Below are 24,708 nucleotides of genomic sequence, written 5' to 3'. Positions count from 1 at the left end.
TTTTACTATCTTGACAACATAGAGTACTGGAAAGACTGCTTAATTTGGAATTAGCGGAAATGAATTAATAACAATAATAATAAAAAAATAAAATAGCATTTATGTGGTGTTTTAAGGTTTCCAAAACACTATATGAATATAATCTCATTTTATCCCCATAATAACCCTGGGAACTAGGCGTTATTATTTTACCATTTTACAAATCAAAATACTGAGAAATAGATTAAGGGACTTCTCCAGGGTTGCACAGCTTATTAAGTGTCTGAGACTATGTTTGAACTCAGATCTCCAGATCCAGGGCTCTACCCATTATATCACCTAATTACATTTGAAATCATTAGATTGATACTTACTAAAACATGGTCCTTAGAAAATTATCTATTCTCTATGTGTTATAATTGCTCCTTCTATAAAACAAAGACAATAATACTTGAATACCTATTCTACAGGACTGTTATTAAGAAAACACTCTGAAAGTTAATATAAAAATGAACTGTTATTTGTAATGATATTGTTACTAGGGGTTACCTGTTGGGGCTTTTGTGTTGGCTTTTTTGCTCTCTTGTTTCCCTTTCTCAGCCCAGACATAAACAGAGTAATCCTCTCCTGGTCTCAGACCGGTCAGGATGGTACTGGTCTTGTCCTTCCCCACTGGGATCTCCTTGGTCTCTCCATCAGCGGATGTGTAGCGTACCATGTACCTGTCTATGACAGCCCGGACTGGGTCCCAGGATATAGTGGCTGTGTCCTCTGTCACCCTTTCAGTTATCAGGTTCTTAGGGTCATCAATTTCTTTAAGAAGAGTGTTTGGAGAAGGATAAGTATTAGTATCAAGTTGACTATTGCCCCAATCCATCTTTTCAAGTTTAAGTGAAGAAGAAAAGTTTCTAAGACCATCATCACCTCTCCTTCCTTCTGCATAAAAATAAAGTTATCCCTCTCATAGCCTCCGAGGGAATTCTGTAGAACTGGAAATACCTGGTTCTCAATCCATAAGGTTTATTATTGTTAAGTTCATTCTTTGGGACATCTCTAAACTTGCGATTTCTCAGAGTTGAGGGAATTGGGTTTCTCTTTGCAGCAACAATTAAAACCACCAAAAAAAAAAAACTGATTAAACTGGCTTCCAGTGGGATGTCCAAGTCATTCACTTAATTCATTTATGGCTTCTTCTCTAAAGAGCTCTGTGTATCTTTTAATAAAAGTTTAGGAAATTACAAGCGTTACAAGTAGCTCAATAACTAGACCCTAGTGGAAAAAATAGACAAATTCCATAAAGGTCCACTGTCAACATGAAATATTCTCTCTCTCTCTCTCTCTCTCTCTCTCTCTCTCTCTCTCTCTCTCTCTCTCTCTCTCTAACACACACACACACACCTTATTGCACCTTCAAGCCACATTACTTTGACACCATAGAACAGAATCATGGTATGATATGACTTAGAGTACAGTGGTACCTGGTGGAATCTCTAGTTCTATTTTCTCATTTTGCATTAGAAGAAATTGAGGCCTTGAGAAGTTGAATAACCTGCCTGGAGTAGTATTTAGTATTTAGTATTACAGGTAGTAATTATCAGGACTAGACTTTGAAGTTAAGTTGTCTGAGGCTAAATCTAGTGCTTTTTCCAATATACCTGTAATAATAGGGGGAATCAGAGGAGTACCACTGAGTTCCCAGACAGAGCATCCTTCAGATGATCAGTTCCCTTGTTAAAAATTCTGATTGGTCTCTATGTGCTTCCAGGTTTGCTAACTTTATAAAATTTTAAGGGAAAAGCATTCATTTTCACTCTTTTCTTCCTCCCTTGCCAAGATACGGCCTGGAATTATGAGAACTCATGGACTCCTCTTATGACCAGAGAAGGGAATAAGGATGGAGAGGAATTTTTCCCTCTTCCCCACCGCTGGAAATGGAAAATAAGAAAGGAAATATGTAACCAAATGAATGTACATGTCTTTTAGATGTTAACTGGGGAAAATACATTTTTAAAAAAAGGAGATTAAAAGGGGACAGGGTAGAGAAGTACAGAAAGTCAGGAACAGAACCAGGAAAGGAGTGAAGGAGTGAGTTTGGCAGACTTAGGCATTTCCTCACAACGTAGGTTCCAGAGGAAACTCACCGATGGTAGAAAGGTACCTCAAATTATTTCATGTTTTGATATTTTAAATACCAATCTGCCAAACAAGTATAATAGGCAGATATAACAGACAAGTTTTATATACTTTCATTTTAAATCTTTGTCAATGCATATTTAGGATTTTTCTGTGTAATAAGTATCTCTGTTGTAGTAGGAGAAATAAATTGCTGTCCAATACCTGATACAAGTAGTACATTGAGTATCTTTCTAGAAGGAACTATAATTATCTCTTTGAGGCAGCTCCTAGACTATGAGTCAGACATAAACTCTGGATGATTTTTCCCTGGGGCTCTGGGTAGTGGTATAAAGAACTAGAGGCCAGAAAATCATCCCTTTAGAACCTAGCCTTCTTCTGTAATGAATATGGTCCCTGCAAGTCTAGAACTTGGCCCCTCTCAGTGGGAGAAAGAGTCCCTGATCCCTTGTCCTAATAGGTTTTAGGTCTAGCACCATCCCTCCTTCCCTATACCACATGGCCATCCCATTGCTATGTCTTCTAAGATAGAAATACTCTTACAAGTTAACATCAGCTAGATATTTCTAAATAAATAAGCTAGTTTATGTTTTACTATCTTGACAACATAGAGTAGTGGAAAGACTGCTTAATTTGGAGTTGGAGGAAATAAATTAACAACAATAATAAAAAATAAAATACAAAAATAAAACACCATTTATATGGTGTTTTAAGGTTTGCAAAGCACTTTATGAATATAATCTCATTTTATTCCCATAATAACTCTGGGAAGTAGGCATTATTATTATACCATTTTACAAATCAAGATACTGAGAAATAAATTAAGGGACTTCTCCAGGGTTGCACAGCTTATTAAGTGTTTGAGACTATATTTGAACTCAGATCTCCAGATCCTGGGCTCTACCCATTATATCACCTAATTAATTTTGAAATCATTAGATTGCTACTTACTAAAACATGGTCCTTAGAAAATTATCTATTCTCTATGTGTTATAATTGCTCCTTCTATAAAACAAAGACAATAATACCTATTCTACAGGATTGTTATTAAGAAATCATTCTGAAAGTTACTATAAAAGTGAACTGTTATTTGTAATGATATTGTTACTCAGGATTACCTGTTGGGGCTTTTGTGTTGGCTTTCTTGCTCTCCTGGTCTCCTTTCACAGCCCAGACATAAACAGAGTAATTCTCTCCTGGTCTCAGACCGGTCAGGATGGTGTTGGTCTTGTCCTTCCCCACTGGGATCTCCTTGGTCTCTCCATCAGCGGATGTGTAACGTACCATGTACCTGTCTATGATGGCCCGGACTGGGTCCCAGGATATAGCAGCTGTGTCCTCTGTCACCTGATCAGTTATCAGGTTCTTGGGGTCATCAATTACTTTAAGAAGAATGTTTGGAGGATAATGAGCATTAGCACCAAATTAGGCAAAGCCACAATTCATTCTTATGAGTTTGGGCAGAAATAGCAAGCTTTTTACAGAAATACAGGATTTAATAATTATAGGACAGGAGAGCTGGAGGGACCTTATCAGCCAATGATGTTACTGCTTTCCTGGATTGGAAGTGGGGAAGGGAGCTAAGGGAATAGATTTATAGCTCTCCAAATTGCTGGCAGAACAGTTTCTCCAGAGTAACCTTTTCATCCAGCAATACCACTGGTTAAATTGATCTCTCCCATGCCATCCAGGGCATATAATTCTTATTTAAAGACCACCATAACCTAGCTCCAACCTGTACGTTCAGTCTCTTTGGATATTATTTCACCTCCGACATCCTGCAATCTAGCCATATACCATATGTGGTCCCTCCTATCTCTTGTCTCCATCTCTGAAATATACTCCTTTCTTACTTCTACCTCATGGGAGTCCTCTTTTTCTTCAAGATATCATTAGGGCTAATATTTATATAGCACTTACTATGTGCCATACACTGTGCTTTATAATTATTATCTCATTTGATCCTCACAGCAACCCTGGAAGGTAGGTGCTATTATTATTATTATTATTATTATCCCTATTTTATAGATGAGAAAGCTGAGGCAGCAAGTACTACCTTCTGCATGAAACTTTTCTTGATCCTTCCCCAACAAACTACTGCTATTCTCCCTCCCAAACCACCTTATATTTAACTACCTTGTATTCATTTGTATTTATTCTCCTTATATTTATTATTCATTTATACACATGAGTTTAATGTCACTCTCATTAGAAGGTAAGCTCTTTGGGAAGAGGAATATTTCATTCATTGTATTTGTATACCCAGGCTCTAGCAAAATGCATGGCACATTTTTCAGTCAAGTTCAATTCTTCATGACCCTTTTGGGGATTTTTCTTGGCAAAGATGCTGCAGGGATTTGCCTTTTCCTTCTCTAGCTCATTTTACAGATGAGAAAACTGAGGCAAATAGGTTAAATTACCTGCCCAGGGTCACAGCCAGGAGTTGTGCCAGAGCCTAGCACATAATAGATATTTAATAAATGTTTATTAAGTTACTTAATGGTTGATTTTATGTAGAACTTCTTTGTGGAAATCCTTACCTTATATTTTGTAAGAATCCTAGACATGGTGCATAACTATCTCAATAAGAAAACCTTAGTAAAAGTTTAAGAAGTCTCTTAAACAGGGGTCATTAATACAAAATGTCATTCATTCATATAAATTCATATAAAGACTTAGAGGCTATCTGAACAAAATACTGTGGCCCTTGCTGTTTTTCTCAGACCTTCGACACTACTAAACAATAAGTTATTACAACTTGCTATCACGGATACCAGACAGCAAAAAATCTTAAAACTGGCCACCAGGTGGCCATTTATGAATCAGAAAATTTGTTCTCATTGACAACCAAGGGTAGTGAAAAGACCACAGAATTTGAATTTAGAGAACATGGGTATCAAATATCTCTATCGTTTAATAGTTTTGTAATCCTGAACAAATTATTTTACCTTTCAGGCTCAGTTTGCTTGTTTTTAAACTGGATTAATAATACTCATTAGCTACAGCTTTTTGTTTTTTAGCACACAATGGGCCTAAATGTTCTATCTAATGTGAGCAGTAACAGTTCTGTTACCTGTTGGGGCTTTGGTATTAGCTTTCTTGCTCTCTTGGTCGCCTTTCTCAGCCCAGACGTAGACGGTATAATCCACGCCTGGTCTCAAGCCAGTCAGCAGAGTGGTGGTCTTGTCCTTCTCCACTGGGATCTCCTTGGTCTCTCCATCAGCCGTGGTGTAGCTCACAAGGTACCTGTCTATGACAGCCTGGACTGGGTCCCAGGAGATGCTGGCGGTATCCTCGGTTACGTGTTGAGTTACCAGATTGGTTGGGCTGTCAATTTCTTTAAGAAAAATATCCATGAAGAAAAATTTAATGTTTCTCATTCTGAAAAACCAGTGTATACACACACACACACACACACACACACACACACATACACACACAAGAATTATCGAGCAAAAAATATCTAAGTCTATTTAGCTACACGGCGACTTCATTTTCCCAACCTAAACTAGGGACACGTGGCCAGACAAAAGATAGTCTCACAAAAACCAGAACATGTGGTTTTTCTGAAAACCTCTTTAGAAGTACTTTCTTTTCATAAAATAAGGAGCATCCCATTCCTTATCCCATCACCTTAATTACATGCCAAGGGTTGTGGTGGTTTAAGCCTTTAACCAAGGGGTGGTGAAATTGGAAGCTAATATCCTATAATCAGAAGTACATCTTTTAGATAAAGTCAACAATCCATTCTAACTGCTAGAACTTTGTCCTCAAATTGTGTTCTTAAAAAGTTTTCATCAATCTCCGGTTTCCTCCTCTCCCTGTTTTTATGCAATATGCTATTTTAGTTCCTGTTCTTTGAACTTCAAAGAAGTTTAGTTCGATGATTCATAATTTCACTAGCTTGGGTAATCCTGCCACCAGTACAGATTGCAACCCCTCTAGGCCTTAGCACACGGTCTTAGTGAGTTTCTGTGACTAAAAATATCATCTTTAACCGTTTGATGATTTAAACCTCTACAAAATTAATTTGTCTAAACTAGAATAATAAATATACTTTTATGTGTTGCCAGGCAATATGAAGATAAGTTTGGTCAAATATTTGGACGGGGGATCCATAAACAATTGGAGAAGGTCAGGAAAGGTCTTTTGTAAGAGGAGACATTTGAATAGAACTTTGGATAAAACCCCAAAACATAAAAAAAAAAAAAAAAATAGATGAGTCAAAAGGGAGAGCTAGGCCAGTCTATATTATGACTACTCTGGAGAATGGGGTCTGCCCAAATGGTTGTAAATATTGTTTCTCATGTCAAATGCCAATTTCTATTCATAATCACGAAGCTTACAATTTATGTTGATGGCAGAGAACACTGAATTAACTACAAATGAGCTTTTTTTTTTTTTTTTTTAACAATCTGTCAAAAGGCCATTTTTTTTTATCTCTGAAAGCATGGGTGGTCTCCCTAAGCAGGCGGCCCTGGATTAACAGATAACACCAACCAGGGTGGAGCGTTCAACAGAGAAAGAATTGCATCGATGCTCCAGAGTGAAGTTCTCTAGTGTCGGTGGGTCTCACAGTTGACTGTCTATAGGAAGGATGTAAGTAAGCTTCAGGATTTGTGAAAGCTTAAAGGCATATTCAGTACATTTGTTTCTGTTGTATTAGAATGCCAGCCACCTCCTTATTCTCTGAAAAAGAGCTACATTATATGCACAGTACCCACCAGTCACTGCAAGCCAAGATAAGCTTTCAACTCTTTGTCAGCCAAATGTTTCAAGCTTTCATGTCCAGAAATGAAAATTACAAAGTGTCAGCTAATTCTAGGAAAATGTTGCATGAACTTACAGTCTAATTAAGTGTGACTTACAATATGGGGGTGGGGGAGAGGGAGAAAACAACTTATGTATGTGAGAAAGCTTATTTGAGGCTAAAAAGACAAAAATTCAATTATAAAAAGAAATCACGTTTGTTTCTCTGAATATTTTGACACCCCAGCTGTCAAAACTGGGCACCAGTCTCCTGATGCAAGATCACCCTTCTCCCTGAGGGAATTTCTCAGTTTTTATTTTTTCTTTTCTCCTTGTGGGAGGCAGTATAATGTAGTTCTCTAAATACGATTTCTTGAGCCATGGGATTCAATACCAGTTCTGAAATCGTGTAACTATGGGCACACAATTTAACTTCTTCAAGCCTCAGTTTTCTCATCTGTAAAATGGGCCTAAAAATGCCTATTCTTGATGTTCAGTTTTGATGGGATGTAGCTCTCTTCAACAATGAGGTGATTCAAACCAGTTCCAATGATTGTGTGATGAAGAGAGCCATCTACACCCAAGAGAGAGGACTGTGTAAACTGAGTGTGGATCACAACATAGCATTTTCACTCTTTTTGTTGTTGTTTGCTTATATTTTGTTTTCTTATTTTTTTCCTGTTTGGTTTGATTTTTCTTGGGTAGCAAGATAATTGTATAAATATGTATGCATATATTGGATTACTAGCTATCTAGGGGAGGGATTTGGGGAAGGGTGGGAAAAACTAGACACAAGATTATAGAAGGGTTAATGTTGAAAAATTATTCATGCATATATTTTGAAAAAAAAAGTTTTAATAAAAAAATTAAAATAAAATAAAAATGGCTGTTCTGTGCAAGATTATTGCAAGAAGCAAGTGAAATAAGATCTGTAAAAGCACCTTCAAATCTGAAAGCCACCGTATACATTTAAGCTGTCAGTGTTACCTGTTAAGGCTTTGGTGTTGGCTTTCTTACTCTCTTGGTTCCCCTTCTCAGCCCACACATGGACAGTGTACTCCATGCCAGGGTTCAAGCCTGTCAGCAGAGTGCTGCTCTTCTCCTTGTCTACCGGCGTCAACTTGACCTCTCCTTCGGCAGAGGTATAGCGCACCACATATCTATCTATGTGAGCCTGGACAGGATCCCAGGAGACACTCGCTGTATCCTCTGTCACTTGGTCAGTCACCACATTGGTGGGACTGTCAATTCCTTCAAAAACATCAAATAAATAAAGTTAGTACTGGAGGATTTGGGGGGGGGCTGTGGATGAGGAAGATGGTTAGCTCAAAATATTCCTCATCTTGCCATTTTTGTCTTTATCTGGAAAATTGAAGCAGACTTATGTAAGTTTTCCCTTTCTCCCATTTAACTCCTTTCATAAGATACCTAGCACTGTCCCATATCCAGATACTGTTCCTCATCTTGCCATTTTTGTCTTTCTCTGGAAAATTGCAGCAGACTTATGTAAGTTTTCCCTTTCTCTCATTTAACTCCTTTCATAAGATATCTAACACTGTCCCATACCCAGAGAGAGCAGCTAAGTGGCACAGTGGATAACATATAGGATTTTGAATCAGGAAGACCTATTACTTCAGATTTGTCCTCAATCTGTCTAAGTTTCTTTATGTGAAAAATGGGAGATAATAATAGTATCTAATTTGTGGGATTATTGCAGTATCAGATGAGAAAACACATGGAAAACTCTTTGCAAATTTTAAAGTCAACTCTAAATGGATTTCTTATAGAGATCCAATAGTCTAAAAAAAGGATTGCAATGACTGCTCATACTTTGATAGGAAACCCCAGAAAACTTCTGGGGCAACCTCCAAGGGAAATCTCCAGAGAATCTGTGGCTATACTAGGTAAAGCCTCCACAATCATATTCCCAAGAATGAGATCTCTGACATTTTTTAGCACCTGTTACAGATGATCAGGGTACCCCCTTGATACTCCAATCCTTCACTGAAGGAAACATTCTTTGATCCTTTGCTGAACAAAGAGAGATGACTCTCAGCCATTTCTTATGGCTGATTCCCACGACTAGGGGATTGTGTTAAAGATTCCTGGTGACAGGACTGGGAAGAGTTGCCCAACTAGTGAGTTATAAGAGCCACAGAGGAGAAATAATTTTTTTTTAATTTTAGAGATTATCTTATAGCAGTTTCTCTCCTCCTAGACTCCATATGTATGCGGGGGAAATAGGAGATTTCTCTCCAGAGGAACTCCTGTTTAGATTTGCTGCATCACATCAAGAAGACATGGATTCTCCAACAAGGAGCCAGAGACCAAAGGAGGAGATCAGAGTACATGTCCAGCTTCATGAGACCTCCTTCACTCCAGTAAGTGAGGAGATTCCTCTGATCATCCTTTTCTCATAGGAATCTCTTTCTGTTCTTCTCATCTTCAGTCATGGTTCTAAGGGGCAGTTCTAAGAGTTTTAACATGCCCACTGTTTCAAATCCTCACCTGAATCCAAAAAAGTTGGAAGGGGTGAAGAAATGAATAAGAAATATTTGGAACAGAAGCAAGAATGCTAGCAAGAATAGGAAGAGAGATCAGGACTTTCTCTAAGTCTCAAATCTTTCTTAATATGCACATCATCCATTCCAAGAGCTATAACACATCCTCAATAGCAATAGGAACTATAATTAACAGGGAAACTTCCTGTATGTTTCAGGTATCCAACTACAGGATGAAATGCATGAAAAGAAAGAAGGGAATACCATCTGAGCTGGTAAGAATAAAAAGAAAAACATATTCTCTTCCCCTCTTTTTTCCTCCCTCTAATCTAAAGATGGCTACTGAAAAGAGATTTCTCCACTAGGCCATGCTTCCACTTCTCAGTACCCAGGAATAAATAAATGTGGAAAGGTAGATAATTTGGGGTATTTCCATGATAGAATCTTCAAGGAGGAAGATCACTACTAGAAGGGGCAAGCTCAGCAACTCTAAAACCACTCAGCATTATATCAAAAGCTATGGGGATGATTAAGCAAATTTTCCATTACAGATCCAAATGCTGGATGCTCTTTGAGTAGCTAAGGATTCCTGGCCAAGTCGGAGATGAGTAACAGCTGCAGAAGATGCTAGACTTCTCTCCCATATCCTTCTGCTCTGACCTCCTCCACACATTAAAGAGATAGCCTCCTACCATTCAAAACTACAGGAACCTGCCTCTGATCAGCCTAAAACAAAAAACCCAAAGGTTCAGACACATGGGACCAACTTTTGGATTTAAAACTTTCATTTTAATATAGGAAAACATCTCACTTTTTCAAGGGATGGGGGCAGGAACTAGATGTATAATTTCAGGGTACATAGAACTCCTTGGTGAAGAATTTCCCTTTACCAAAACAGGTCTTCACTCTCACTGAAACATGTTCTTCAAGAATTGCCTAGAGAGCTGAATTTAAGTGAATTGCTCAAAAGGAAACCCAACTTAATAAAAAATCTGAATTTAAATAACAGACAAGTTAGGAAAGACTTGTGACATTACCAGGGATGTATTCCAATATTCTCACATTTAAAAATTGAACTAAGTCTATCCATTTGCAATGATAAGACCAAGTAACATGTGCCCACAGGCAAGAAAGCCTGAGTTAACATGTTCATCCCATAATTTTTTTCAACTTTTTCTGTTAGGTGACAATAAATTGTAGGAGCTAATATTGGAATATTAGGGATTCAAGGGGGAAAAAACTTTCTTGTGCTAAGCCACAAGAAAATAAATGTGGAAGTAAAGATACTATAGGCCTCTAATTAAAATTCTGTTTCTTTCTGAAAATGTATAGTAGTATTTTAGGTCAAGGTTTCAGCTCAACTCAAAGCTAGAGACAGTAGTGACCATGGCCATGCATTAAAGGCATGCACTCCACCAAGACAAAGCTCCAAGGGCCTAGAGGCCAAAAGGAACAATTTGAAGATACCATATAAAGGTACTGGGGGAAAGGGAGTAATATTTAAGGGAAAAGTTGCCCTTGGCCATATAGGTTCCTATTAATCTTCTATAAATTCTTTGAGTATGTATTCTTCCCATTGACTGTGCATCCATGTAAGAGAGTGTATTCCAGTTTTCTAGAGATAGATTTTGTTGTTATCTTTCTTACTCTGCTTTTGCTTTGAGCTAATTGTTTCCTTTATCTGACTATTAAAAAGTAAATGCAGATGGAGACTTATGAACTATATGTTGATGTGTGCTGACTCAAAAAGTACTTTGAACTTGGGAAAGTAAACTTCTAAAGGGCCCAGCTAAAATTTTGGATTGTGATGGTAGTTATTGGAGATGCTACTGCCTATTTCCTGTGTTCCCACCACCACACTCATAACTTTTCCTTCACAGATTTCAGTTACGTTTCATTACATTTTAAAGAAATTCAGCTGCTTACCTCATCTTGGGCTACCTGTTTTCCACTTGTTTCCTACCTTCATTTCAAAGAATAGTAATTCAGCAGCTGAAAATTTCAATTCTGACTCCCAAAGGAAATTGTCAAGATTGTTCTGCCACCAACTTATTTATGATTCATTGAAAAATAAAGAATGTTTATGTAGGTCAATTCTTCCTCTAAAACAAGAACAGCCCACGTCACATCAACTTTATGGCCATCATCCATTCTCCTAGCCCAACAAATAGGAAGTAATAAGGAAGATAGCTTGGAAGTTTGCTCCCAAGGATTCTTTTTTACTCATTCTTGTCATTGGAAGCAAAGTGTGACCGTTAAATAATTGCTCCATCACACCCAAAAGTAAAAATTACAATCCTAGGCCCAAATTCCAAGAGCAAACTAGGGGAGTACTGTGATTACTACAGGCCAGCAAGAAGATTTTTAGATCTGCCCAAAAATCAGATGAAAGAAAAGCTAACTTTCTTGATCAAATCCTCAGCTAATCATTTATTGGTATGCCTTGTGACAGCTGGGCCACCATGGTAACCGAATTCAGTAACAGATTTATACTCTGAGTTGCCAATAGATTTTTTTTAATTGTATGTAGAGTTGGCCCACTGACAGAGCCCTTCTTCAGCCTGATTGCAAACCTGAAGTGCCAGTAACTCTACAGAAGTACAAGGTCTACAATGTCTTGAGCACTGTTTTGTCATTATACCCAGGAAGAGCTGGGATAAAGCATCGTTATCCTCGGATAGGGCAGAGAGAAGTGTGCTCAACTCTTTTTGAAAAAATGAACACTCCATTACTGTCTACTTTGCATCTTAATTATAGTGCCTTGCCCTTGATATCCCCAAATAAATAAATAAACTCACCATATAGAGAGTAAACTCTCCATAGCACACATGTATTTATTTGACTATGGTATGAAAAATATATGTATTATAAAATACAATATTAGCTAGGATTACATTGTATTATTGTTATTAACTTGAATAGATAATAACAATTGGGGGTAGTCACTGAGCTAATTTATAATGAGCTGCATCCAAAACTTAACAAGAGCAGAGCAGGCTAGATTGTTCTTTTAATGACCCAAAACCTCTCCTTGAAACAAAGGCTTGTTTTTATAATACCAATAAATTCTCACAGTATTGTATGGTTGTGAGACATGGAACAATACAATTCTGGAAGAATTTAAAATTAATATATCACTAGAAGACAATAGTGGCTGTGAGTAGGCAGCAACACATTATGAAGAGGAAATTATGAAGGGGAGTAAGGGATATTGTCAAAGAAATATATGAGTGAAAAAGAAGATGAGAGAACAAGGAATTGATAGACACCATATGTCCTCCATTGGTATCCTTACAATGACAAAAGAAAACCCATTGGGTGTATTCAGGAATAAATAAATGGTCAACATATGAAAAGGCAGTTTTCAAAGAAAGAAATCCAAGCTATCAACAACTTTATGAAAAAATATTCTGAATTCTAAAAAATACAAATTAAATCAGCTCTGAGGTTCCTGCTACCAGAAAAGCTTGTTCTTACCCAGAGACTCCAGTCAATAGACTTTTTTTCCCCCATTTTCGATTCCCCTGGACCCTTTGCTGTGGTACATAGAGCTCTAGTTGGGATGAGTCATACCAATCTCTTGTTGATAATCAATAAATGCAAAAGAAAAAAAGTGAACATTTTTCATGTTAAAGGATTTCTCTCTAATCAGCAGTCCTTAAACTCAGTCTTTAATGTCAAAGTGTGGGGTAAGAGAGCAGGGTCTATTTGGAAAAAAGGAATTTTTTAGCTAAGAAAATAAGTCTGAAAAGATTGTTCTGTTTTTCAGATGAAAGGTTTGATTAAAAGTTTCCCTTTGCAAAATACATATATTTAAGTCGTTTCAAATCTTTGTTGAATAAAAAAATAATGTCCTTTATAGTTGAATATTCATAATAAAATTCCCCGGGTGCATATCCCAATGAAATGTTCTCTCCATAACTATCACTTAGAAGTCTGAAGGCTGGTGAAAATAACAGAGAGAACTATTTTCTCTTTCCATATTCTTTCCCTGCATTCCCTTGTCATAGTACCAAGCACTGAGTTCGGTACACACAACTACCCCTTCCCAGTCACACCTGAAGGATTGAAAAATCACCAAGGAGAAAGTTTTATAAGGTGGCTGGGATAAATATCTCCAGCTAGGAATGACACTTTTTTCTTATTTTCCCTCTGTTTGATAATATGTGGACAAAGGTGTTGAGTATCTGAGTCCTGCAAACAAAGGAGATAGACAGAAGAGTTCACATTTAGAGCATTGTTTCCAGTCATTTCAGTTGAATGGACTCTTCATGATCTCATTTGGGGGTTTTTTGACAAGTACATTTCAGTAGTTTGCCATTTCTTCTCGTTTATTTTAAAGATAAGGACACTGAGACAAATAGGGTTAAGTGACTTGCCCAGAACCACACAGCCAGATTTGAACTCATGAAGATGATTCTTCCTGATTCCAAGCCTGGCATTTTACTTACCGTACCACCAAACTGCCCTAATTCTCTCTCTATTTCAGCCTAAACCAAGCTTCGGCAACCTATAGGGCACAGTATCCAAGGAGGCCATGGGAGACACATAAAGCAAGTTCTCTAATAAGACTTTCTTCTTGACATCTCTCCAGATCACCATTTAACTTTTTATGTACCTATCCTATGTTCCTTCTTAATTTAACATATTTGAATTACATCTTCCTTAGGTATTAATTAGTAATTATCAACTACTAAAGCTTAAAGCATAATGTCTCCTCTGAAATGTTTGAATTATACAAGAGAGCCCTGTTTAAAAGACACTCCTTAATCCTTGTCAATGAATAAATAAAAATTTGAAACATTGCCAGTCCTTGATCTACAGAGGTCACAAATAAGAAGCAAAGATTAACTATCTTTCTGTCTATCCAACTATAGGAGTTCTAGTAAAAGGTGTATCCTACTTAAATAGCAGGAAATAGTCAAGGATAAGAGTACATTGTTACTGCAGCCTTTCCAGAAGGCCAAGACAAATGAGTAATGTCATCTAATCACAGAGTAATCCAAATATGATCCATTTTTATGTTAGAAATAGAATAGGACAGATTTACTGTTGAAGTCATTATCATTCTCCTTTCCTACGTGAAAGTAAAAGAAAGGACAAAGATTTAAAAACCTGATATAACACAAGTAAGCCATTGAGACAGAGAATTTAATTTATATCAGTAAATTAATTCACATCCATCAATTAACATCCTCCTTATACTAAATTATTGGAAAACTCAGGCACATGTTTTAGATACTACTAATTAAGGTACTACTCTAAGGGGATTATCTGCCTGAAATTGGATCTGAGCTGATAGGGTCTGATTGAAGTATTCTAAAGTCTGTCCAAAGCTAGAGATATCAATACTATCTAAATTGCTGACAGAGCCGTGGAGGCTTCTGAGAATCAAGCTGGTGTCTTTGGCATATATCAGAGATTAAGATAGAATTACAGCTTCTCATCTGGCAGAGGAGAGCTATGACATCATTGTATTTTCCTAAAAAAATGTTAAAGAATTCCAAAAATTTAAAAAGAAAAGATGTGGTCTTGAACTGGTTGGTTTTTTTTTTTTTTATCCCAACATATTTCAGCTTTGAGGAACTCAGAATGGCAGCTTTTTCTGAATAGTTGGTGGTAGTTTGTGGGAGATTACAGTTAGAGATAACATGAATATGAATGGCCTACATGTGAGACTCAAGAAAAAAATCATAGAAATCGTATCAGTTACTAAGCAGTGATTGTTTCTAAGGCTCTGAGGGAGAAATTTCATCAACCATAATGTTGGTCTGTATTTTTATTTGCTGTTTTGAGGACCAGCCTGGTTCTGAGTCTTGGTCTTATTTTTCTACGAGCAAATGCTGAATTGACTTCATATGAGTGTCTACTGTGAATCAAGCCTTTCCCTTTCATACTCTTGTTTTAACTAGCAATTCAAACTTCAAATTCCCTAACTGTACTATTTGTTCTCTCATTCTTGCATGTGGTACTCTTGAATTCCTCCCTAGTTTGAGGACAAGGTGATTACAAAAGTCTGTAGAAAACTGACTTTTCATATTAAAGAAAATGAATTGGATTAGTATTAATTAATGGTTCTCCTGAATTGGGGGCTTTCTTCTTAAATCCATTTTCATCTTTTTTGTGTACAGATAAAAAATATAATCTCTGTTTGTTTTGAATCCAATTATCTTTGCCATGCTTTTGAGATTTAGCTTCCTCCAGCTTCACGATTCAACAAAAAGTCAGTTGAACAAATATTTTCACTAGGAGGCAATAGTGAAGCTAGGCACTTAACTAGGCATTATAAGCAATACAAAAATGAGTAAGTCATAGACCTTTCCTTCGCTTGAGGAGTTTACAATTTTATTGCAGAATCAGGACTTAAAAAGTGAAATAACAGCAAAAGACAATGTGAAATTCAGGCCTTGCAAATTCTGATCACTGTGGGTTAGAGCATCTTTATGGAACAAACAGAATGTGAATCAGGCTTTGTAGGATAGATAATATTGAGATAAGGAATCTTTCCAGGCCAGAAGAACAACTTGAGGGAAAATTGGGTCAAGAATGAACAAGTCATGTCTAAGGGACAATAAAAAGACGGGTCTGACTATATAGGGAAACAATGGGACATAAATTTGGAAAGGTATGATGGGTCCAGATTATGAAGAGCCTTGAGAGAAACAGGGGGAGTAGGAAATGACAGAAGATATGACATGACATGATGAGAGTATCATCTGAGGAAGATTAATCTGGCAATGAGGAGTAAAGAGGCTATAGCATATTTCTAGTGATGACTTCTACATAAATGAGGAATAAAGACATATATGACTGGAAAAGGAAAATGTTATCTTTTATATCTTCCACCAGTTACAGAGTGAAAGCAAGCTACAACATGTAGACAACTTGTGCATTTCATGGATATTCAAAAACTCAAGGAAAATCTTCAGTGCATTAGGTAGGTCTTTAATTGAATGTGGACAGGAATCAGAAAATAAAAAGGTATAGAAGGGTTGCAATCTCTACTGGTAGAAGAAGTATGCTCATGTTAATTAGATCATAGATCCGTGGAAATACCCAAGTGGACTGGAGTAGAGAAAGATTATAAGAAAAGTACAGTTTATCAACTCATTAAAATTGTATCTTAGCCAAATTGCTATCCAAATTTGATATTGTATTCATTATACTTCTTAAGCAAACAAAAATATGAACTTAAAGAAGCATTTTTTCCTCTGATCCTTTATATAGTGACATACCCCACACAGCAAAGGAGTAGCTACAGCAACATCACATTGAATTTTAGCCCTGTATTGTATTCTACTCCAAGCAGTCAAAACTAGCTATTGTAAGAATAAAACTGACCAGAACAAAGAAGAGTTTTCTCAGAGAAAGGTTCTTGACTAGAAAATTCTCTTCTTTCTTTATGTCTTGCTAAAGAGATTCATCTCAGTCCAATAGCATTATTTTCCACATTAAAAATGTAATTCTCTTTCTAATAATAATGATGATGATAAAAAACGATAGTAAGGATAATCATACCAACTATACTTTCCATGTTTTCCCACTTAACTTCAATTGTCATGAAATGTTTAGAGCAGTTTTCTTAAACTATGGCATTTTGGTTACTTTGGCTAATGGATAAATAAGACAAGATCATGGCAGTTTTTACAGTGTGTATATTTATTCTCCTCTTAACTTTTCTCTATCCTCACTGCTGTCAATTTCTGGTGTAAGAAATCTGAGTCAATTATAGATGGATAAACTTATAAAGCATAGAGAAGTAACGGAGGGTAAAAACAGCTTAAAGAAAACTTGACAAGATATCCAACAAAGAAAAGAGATCCCAGGGACATTAAAAGTAAAAAATGAATAGGAGAAAATAGAATAAAATGGAAAACACCTGTAAAGATAACACTGACAAACTGTTTTCACAAAGACAGTATAACTACATTTGGATTCTAACATCACAGGCCCAAATGTGTCAAAAACAGAAAGAACTGGCACTAAAGAGAATAAAAATGGCAAAATTCACTGGGATAGACTTAATGTATGTAGAAAAAATCTGATGGAGGCAATCTGATGGGAATACATTAAGGGACCGATATATACAATCGATTATCTGAAGAAAGGGAAAATACCACAGGGGGAAAAGATTCTTAGATTTAAAAAAAAGGCAACTAAGGAATCCTCAACAAGTACCAACTTATAAGTCTCTTCCCATCTATACAAGATATTCATGATTATCACCTAAATCCAAATGCATACCTTGATAAAGATATTATTAGTGTGGAACAAATAAATTTTTGCAAATGATATTCAACAATAAACCCATGTTACAAGATGACAAAAGTCTTGGAAATGATCAACTAATCAAAAACTGGTCAAATGAGCTTTCAAGTTATCAGAAATAATCTTTCTCTTCAAGACTCTCACCTTTAAAAGAAGATTATTGCCACCATGAAATTTTCCAATAAAACACTAAATCTGCCTCCCTCCTCCTATCCACCCCCATAGATGTCTATCTGGAAAAGGAATATATCTTCCCATAAACTTATTCTTCCCTATCTCTCATTAGACCCAGAATTTTTATATAGGGAGAAGGTAAAATAGCCAAAAGAAACATGATGAGGAGAGGCAGAATTAAAGTCTGAGAACATTTCCAAAGGAGTCCTTACCAGTCTTGCCATTCAGGGAAATTGCTTTGCCTTCCAATCCATCTTTTATGGGTACCACAGTGATCTTGTATTCAGTGCCAGGCTGCAAACCTATAAAGGAGCCAGCAGAAACAACATTGTGGATTACTGAAAATGACTTCATTCAACAGAGCAGCATTTTTAAGACCCAGAACAGACATCCTAGAGATTGTCCAGGTTTCCTTTGGATCAGAAGCAAATGAGATACCAAGCTCCTCCTTAGAGTATACATCTAAAAGGCATGCTAGCTGATCCAATGCAATCAAGAGGGGCCCATAAAGAATTCCTCTATATAGTGGTCTGACATTCAGTAGATATGAAATCGGAAGTATAAGGACACTTCCTAAAGCTGATTAGATTTTCTCCATTTGTGAAGAAGAAAGTCAGTAGGGACCACCACTTGCTTTTTGATTTGATCTGTGGACACAAGTGCTTTTCTAGTGACTGAAAACACTCCTGAAAGGGTCTTTCCCTCTCAACACAGTAATCACTTCAAGACTTTCAAAGGCTATTCCAACCACTGGAACAGCTCAGTTGTCAGTAATTTGGGGGATGGGAAGTTAAATTCAGTAGATTAAATCTGCGTACATGGAGTCTCTCCCTCTCTGTCTCTGTCTCTGTCTCTCTATGTCTCTCTTCTATCTCTCTGTCTCTCTTTGTCTCTCTGTCTCTCTCTGTCTCTGTCTCTCTCTTTCTATCCCTCAATCTATGTGTCTTTCTCTCTCTATCTCTGTCTCTTTATCCCTCTATCTCTGTCACTCTGTCTCTCTCTGTCTCTTTCTCTCTCTTCCTCTCTTTCTCTTTCTCTCTCTTCCTCTCTATCTTTTTCTATTTCTCTCTCACACACACGCACTCATGAGAAAGGAATTCAGATCCATTTTCTGAAATATTAGACCCCTCTAAGAAATGCCCTACTTAAACCTTCTAAGTAGGCAGATCTGAGAGAAGGTAGGCAGCAATAGAATATTGAGGCAGGATCTGAAAGGCTGAGGTTTTAGCTTGATCAGAAAGTTTATCATGTCTACGAAATTCAAGGATAGGGGTTCAAGTGTACCTGAAACTCTCTGTGTGGCAATTGTGTTATTGAGAAGTAGATTTCCCAGAATTACTGAGAAGCAGACTCCCTAGAAGTAGATTTCATCCTCACAGACAATTCCTTCCTCTCCCATAGTTCCCTCAGCCTTTGCACTGGACATCACCTCCCATACTGAATTAAAGTTCCATTAGCAATTTAAACTTTTCTTACCTGTAATGTCGTATCTGCTCTTGGGGTCACTGCTCTTGGGCACAGTCACTTCCTCCTCTTCTTGCCCTTCTAAGGTGCCATACCTGAGTTTGTAATAATCAACCTCCGCAGGTGGATTCTCCCATTCCACATCCAGAGAGTACTCTGTCTCATCAGTCACCCAACCAGTGCCGATCACAGAGGTGTCTAGGGTACAAGTAGAGAAAAGGAGAAAAAAATTAAAAGGGAATAAGATAAAAGGACTGGAGCAGACCTCCAACCAACCCCCAAATCTTTGCCACTGTTTTATGTGTGAAAACTTAAAACCAGCTCTGACAACCTTGTAAGAGAAACCTTAAAGATATACATGATAAATGAACAGAAGAGTTGGGCTTAGACCTTTTCCTCTTTCCTGTTATCCCTTCCTTTCCATTCTTATTCCCTCGCCAATAGACCTTTGTCTTGAAACCCTCATCTCTCTCCATGCCCATTATGTCAGACATCCTTCTGAGACCTAGATCAAGGAACAAAGGCTAATATAAAGTACTTCAACACAGTGGCCAGATTTTCTTGCATTGATATATTTGTCTCTGCCTCTGCTTTGAGAGAGCTAGCTACAGGACATGAGGTCTAGACACCTTGATAAAGAAGTTCAAGAATTAGCCTGGGGAAGTTTAAGCCATTTCCTATTGATTAATTCTATGGTAACCTGACCACAAATTTCCTCAGCTTTGCCAATTCTATTGTCCTCTTCCACCTACTTTCAGCCACCATAATTAATCAATCAATACACATTTTTTAAATCTGAATGCCAAGCCCTGTATTAGATAACAGGTACATATATAAAAATGAAACAATATTTGTCATATTCTATCAGAAGAAATAAAATGTGTACATCAAAGAATTTACAAAATATATGCAATATAAATCTAAGATAAATAGGGAGGAGCACTAGCAGCTGAGAGAATCAAGGAGTTAGAGAGTAAATGTGGGACTATGGGAGAGGAGGGAATTGTCTGTGAGGATGAAATCTACTTCTAGGGAGTCTGCTTCTCAGTAATTCTGGGAAATCTACTAAGGGTGCCTTAGTGCAGAATATGGAGTCTGGAGTCAGAAAGATTCATCTTCCCGAGTTCAAATCCAATCTCAGACACTTAATAGTTGTGAAACCCTGGGCAAGTCATTTATCTCTGTTTGCCTCAGTTTCCTCATCCTAAAACAAGCTGATGAAGGAAATGGTCAACTACTCTGCCAAGAAAATCCCAAATGGTATCAAAGAGAGTTGAACATGATTGAAAACAACAGCACAAATGGATTTTAAACATACAGGATGCCAGCAACAATCCTCTAGAAATCCCTTATTCCTTCTCCTCTTCTCAAGCCTTTAATGTAAAGGTTTCCCAGGGGTCTGTGCAAAGACGTGGAGTCAAATGTTAGATCTTGCCACTCTGGGACTGTACAGTTTTCCAGATTCAGAATATTTCAAATTCCACAACTTCCTATTCTCTTTTTTTATAAACATTAAATTCATTATTTGCCCTCATTTTTACCTTTAATCCTTTGCCCCATCCCTTGCTAGTCTAAATAATCAAATCTCTCCACTCCTCTCCTACGAATGCTGTGTTCTTAAAGAAAGTCATAAATTAGGCTGATTTCATCCTCCATAAATTTATGCTATATAGCTTCAATTGGCTTCTCACTGTGGCTCAACCATCCTTCAGTTCTACCCTTATCGACTCATTTCATGCCCCAGATATTGTGTCAATTATTTTCCTTCCCTCACATATATAGCCCAGCACTTAGTACACAGATGGTTTAGCCTTCTACTCACTTTGCTGAGATTAAAGCAATTTCACATGAACTGTCTCAAGACCCTACCTCCTATGTTCCTAAGCATTTCTCAATATGATTTCCCTATCTCTTCTTCCTTCTTTCTCTTCCCTATCCCATTCTCCACTGCCTCCTCCAAAAATATTCCCCAGGAATTGTCTTTCAGTTCTCCTCCACTGGCTCCTTTCCATCTCTCTACAAATGCCCTCATCTCACCACAATCTTAAAATAATCATCTCTACTTTTCTACTCCATCAAGCTGTAATCCCATCATTTCTCCCTCATTATTGCTAAACTTCTTGAAAAAGTTACATACATCCCACTTCTTCACAACCCATTTCTCAAAGTATTGCAACCTACATTCTGCTTGCACTACTCTATTGTAAATATTTCCTAAAAGAAACCAGTTCTCATCTCCCATATTACAATAGGCAAATAGCAACCTTCCTAGGCTTCCGCTTTTTCATTTGTATAGAGGGGGGCTTTTGAAGATCATCTAATGTAGGGGCATCCATAATAGGGCTTGCCTGATTGTGTCCAGATTCCCTAATGTGGAGGTCCTCCTCCTTTAATGGGTTATGAAGTCTGAACAAGCCAGAAAAGGATATGATCTTAAAAGTGGGAAGATTGAGATAGTCCATTTCTTTCTGTCTCACACTCTTTCTTGTTCTGTCCAGGGAGCAAAGATTACAGTTCACCTAAAGTACAGTAATCATGAATTGAAATTTTGGAACTGTTATAATAGTCTTCCAGATTTTATTATCTATTCCTCTATCAATCCATTCCTCATACCATCAATCCATTCCTCATACCACTGCCATAATAAGCTTTCTTTTTCATAAATTTAGACGTTATATCTCAAAATTTCTGTGAGAAGGGAAGGACTTTTTCCCTCTGCTCTCCCTTTTCTAGCTTGGATCTAAAATATGAGTATTTGTTTCTGTTCCCTTTCATTTGTCTTTCAAAAAGTCATTTCAGAAAGACAAACAAAAGGGAACAGAAACAAATACGCATATTTTAGAGCCACTAGACATGGGAGTCTAAGCCTTGGTGGCCAGGATGCTGAGACCAGCTAGCCTGGTAGAAAAATATGGAAAAGCCAGGGCACCTGAAACTCAAGCCAGAGGGAAATTTTGGATTTGAAGCTGGAACGGTGTTCTATAGGAACAGAGCTAAACTATGAACCTAATCTCTTGTCCATCCCTAGAGAGTGAAGTGATACAAAGGGAGAAGGAGATGCCTCCCACAGATTGGGAGAGTCAGTCTGTATATTTATGATTATACCTTTAAAGTAAATATTTCTTTGTAAAAATGATGATTATGTTGCTATATGGAACTGGGGTACAGGGGACTCACTCCTAACATTTGGGGAAACACCATCCTTGGTCTGTAGCCATTTGCAGAGAGCTTTGACACTCTCTCAAGCCTTTTCTTTTAAGGGTCTCAGAGAGCCCAAGTGGAGAGGGCTTGGAACCTCCAAGGAGGAACTGTGGAAATGTAACCTACCTGGACCTCATTCAATGGGGAACAAGATAGCAAGGTTACACGTAAAGTGAGGAGATTGGACTTGATGTCCTTCAAGACTCTTCTCAGCTCTCAAACCCTATCCTGTGATCTAATAACCTTCTAATTACCAAAGCCAATGGCATTTTTCTAATCCCCATCCTCCTCTTCTTCTCCAGAGTTTTGGAAATTCTTGCTCACCCTCTATAGCAGAGATATCATATTCTCCTGGATCTTTGACCACCCTTCAATGTGGATAGGGTCTGTCTTTAGCCCTTTTTAATCCCTGCACTCTTTCCCTTGGCAATCCAATTTATTATAATGGTATCATGACTATTGAATCTATATATGCAGTCCTGACTTCTTCTCACCTGTCATATCCAGAATCACAGAATTTAAGGGTTGGGAAGGACCTCAGTAGCCATTTAATCCAACCCATAGAATCCATACTTTAACATAACTGCCAAGTGGTCAACTGGCCTCTGCTTGAAGGTTAACAAGATAAAGGAACCTACCACCAATCAATTGCCAAGTCCTATTTCTTACTCCACCTCCACATTTCTTACATTCTCCCTTCCTCCACTGCCTAAAGGTCCCTGTATTATTGTAATAGTCTTCCAGATTTCATTATCTATCCTCTGTATTCATCCATTTGTCATTCCACTGCCATAATAATCTTCTTTTGACATAAATTGAGTTACATTATACCTCCGCTCAAAATTTCTTCAGCAACTCCCTATTATCCTAGGAATAAAGTTCAAATTCATTTTCCTAGAATTTAAGACCCTCCAAATCTTGCACCAGCCTGCCTTCCTATTTTTAATTCATATTGCTTCCCTCCATGCACTCTATAATCCAAACAAACTTTGATTCCAAACATGGCTCTTGCTTCCCTGCCTCAATTGCCTTTTCTTGCCCTGATGCCTATGCCTGAAATGCTTTCCATCCCCCTCTTCATCTGTTGAATTTCTATCCATTCTATAAATTCTAACATAAGTTCCCAAGCTTCCAGGATCCTTTCTTCATTCATTCATTCAATAAGCATTTATTAAGTTTTTACTATATGCCAGACATAGGTCTAGGCAGAAAACAATATAAATGTAGAAAATTAATTACAAAATATATACAAAGTCTTAGGGAAGCAGCACTAACAATTTGGGGGTTGAGATGGGCTGCCTAGAAGAGACGGAACTTGAGCTAAATTTTGGAGGAAACCAGAGATCTACAAAGTAGACATGAGGAGAGAGCGTATTCCAGCCATGGAGATCAATCTTTGCTAAAGCAGAGAAACTAGAGATAGAAAGTCCAATATGAAGAACAGCAAATAGCATGGCTGAGATCAAAGCCATTTTCATGATAACAAAGATGTCTTAATTTCAAATTAGATGTCGATTTAATCAAATCTAATAGAAATTGATAGATATGATTCACACAAACAAAAATTCCTAGGGGGCAAGGTGGAGGTGGTCCCCAATCGTTTTTAATATACAAAGGAGTCCTAAGTCCAAAAAGCTTGAGAACTGCTGCTGTAGCTAACTAACTCTCAATGAGGAAACTCCCTCTGCCAATATAAATTAGTACTCTGAGGCAAAAACTTCTTGAATATGAGAGTATAGGAAATATATATATATATATATATATATATATATATACTTGATTTGATATATATATACATATAAATATATATACTATATTTAGTATATATATATAGTACTTTTTATATATAACACTCTCTATAGAGAGAGAAAGAGTTATATAAAATTGTGCTTTTGGAATATCACTTTGACAGCTATGTGGAGACTGGATTGAAAGAAAGAGCCTGGAGGCCAAAGAACAATTAGAAGGCTATTAACAACAGTACAGGGTAGACATAGTGAAGGCTTGAACATGGTTGGTGACTAAGAGAATGGAGAGAAGGAGATGGATGCCAGATATGCAAGACTTGGCAACTGATCAGAGAGAAGAGTGAAGGAGAAGAAAGAAAGAGATAAGAAATGTAGAAAAGATGAAGACAAAATTTAACCCTTTTCCTTCTTTGCAGAGGTAAGAAGGTTGATTTATAATATAGTATATACTGTCAGAATGAATGACTTTGGCTAAACTGGTTTTTCCTCTC

At 37.3% G+C, this 24,708-nt stretch overlaps 1 protein-coding gene across 1 annotated transcript in view; it reads right to left on the bottom strand.

Moving 5' to 3' along the window:
* Window positions 1-24,708, bottom strand: part of TNN (tenascin N) — an 88,884-nt gene that overhangs the window by 42,836 nt on the left and 21,340 nt on the right. Inside the window, exons 5-10 of the mRNA XM_031936924.1 lie at window positions 19,281-19,466; window positions 18,017-18,106; window positions 7,849-8,112; window positions 5,186-5,449; window positions 3,231-3,494; window positions 529-792 (exon numbers count right to left, since the gene is read on the bottom strand). Of these exons, the coding sequence (XP_031792784.1) occupies window positions 529-792; window positions 3,231-3,494; window positions 5,186-5,449; window positions 7,849-8,112; window positions 18,017-18,106; window positions 19,281-19,466 (1,332 nt within the window). The remainder of the gene's footprint in view (window positions 1-528; window positions 793-3,230; window positions 3,495-5,185; window positions 5,450-7,848; window positions 8,113-18,016; window positions 18,107-19,280; window positions 19,467-24,708) is intronic.

This window comes from Sarcophilus harrisii, chromosome 4 (assembly GCF_902635505.1).
Source record: "Sarcophilus harrisii chromosome 4, mSarHar1.11, whole genome shotgun sequence".
Lineage (NCBI taxonomy): Eukaryota > Metazoa > Chordata > Mammalia > Dasyuromorphia > Dasyuridae > Sarcophilus > Sarcophilus harrisii.
The sequence above is the reverse complement of the archived record's forward strand: the minus strand, read 5'-3'. Positions and strand labels throughout refer to the sequence as shown.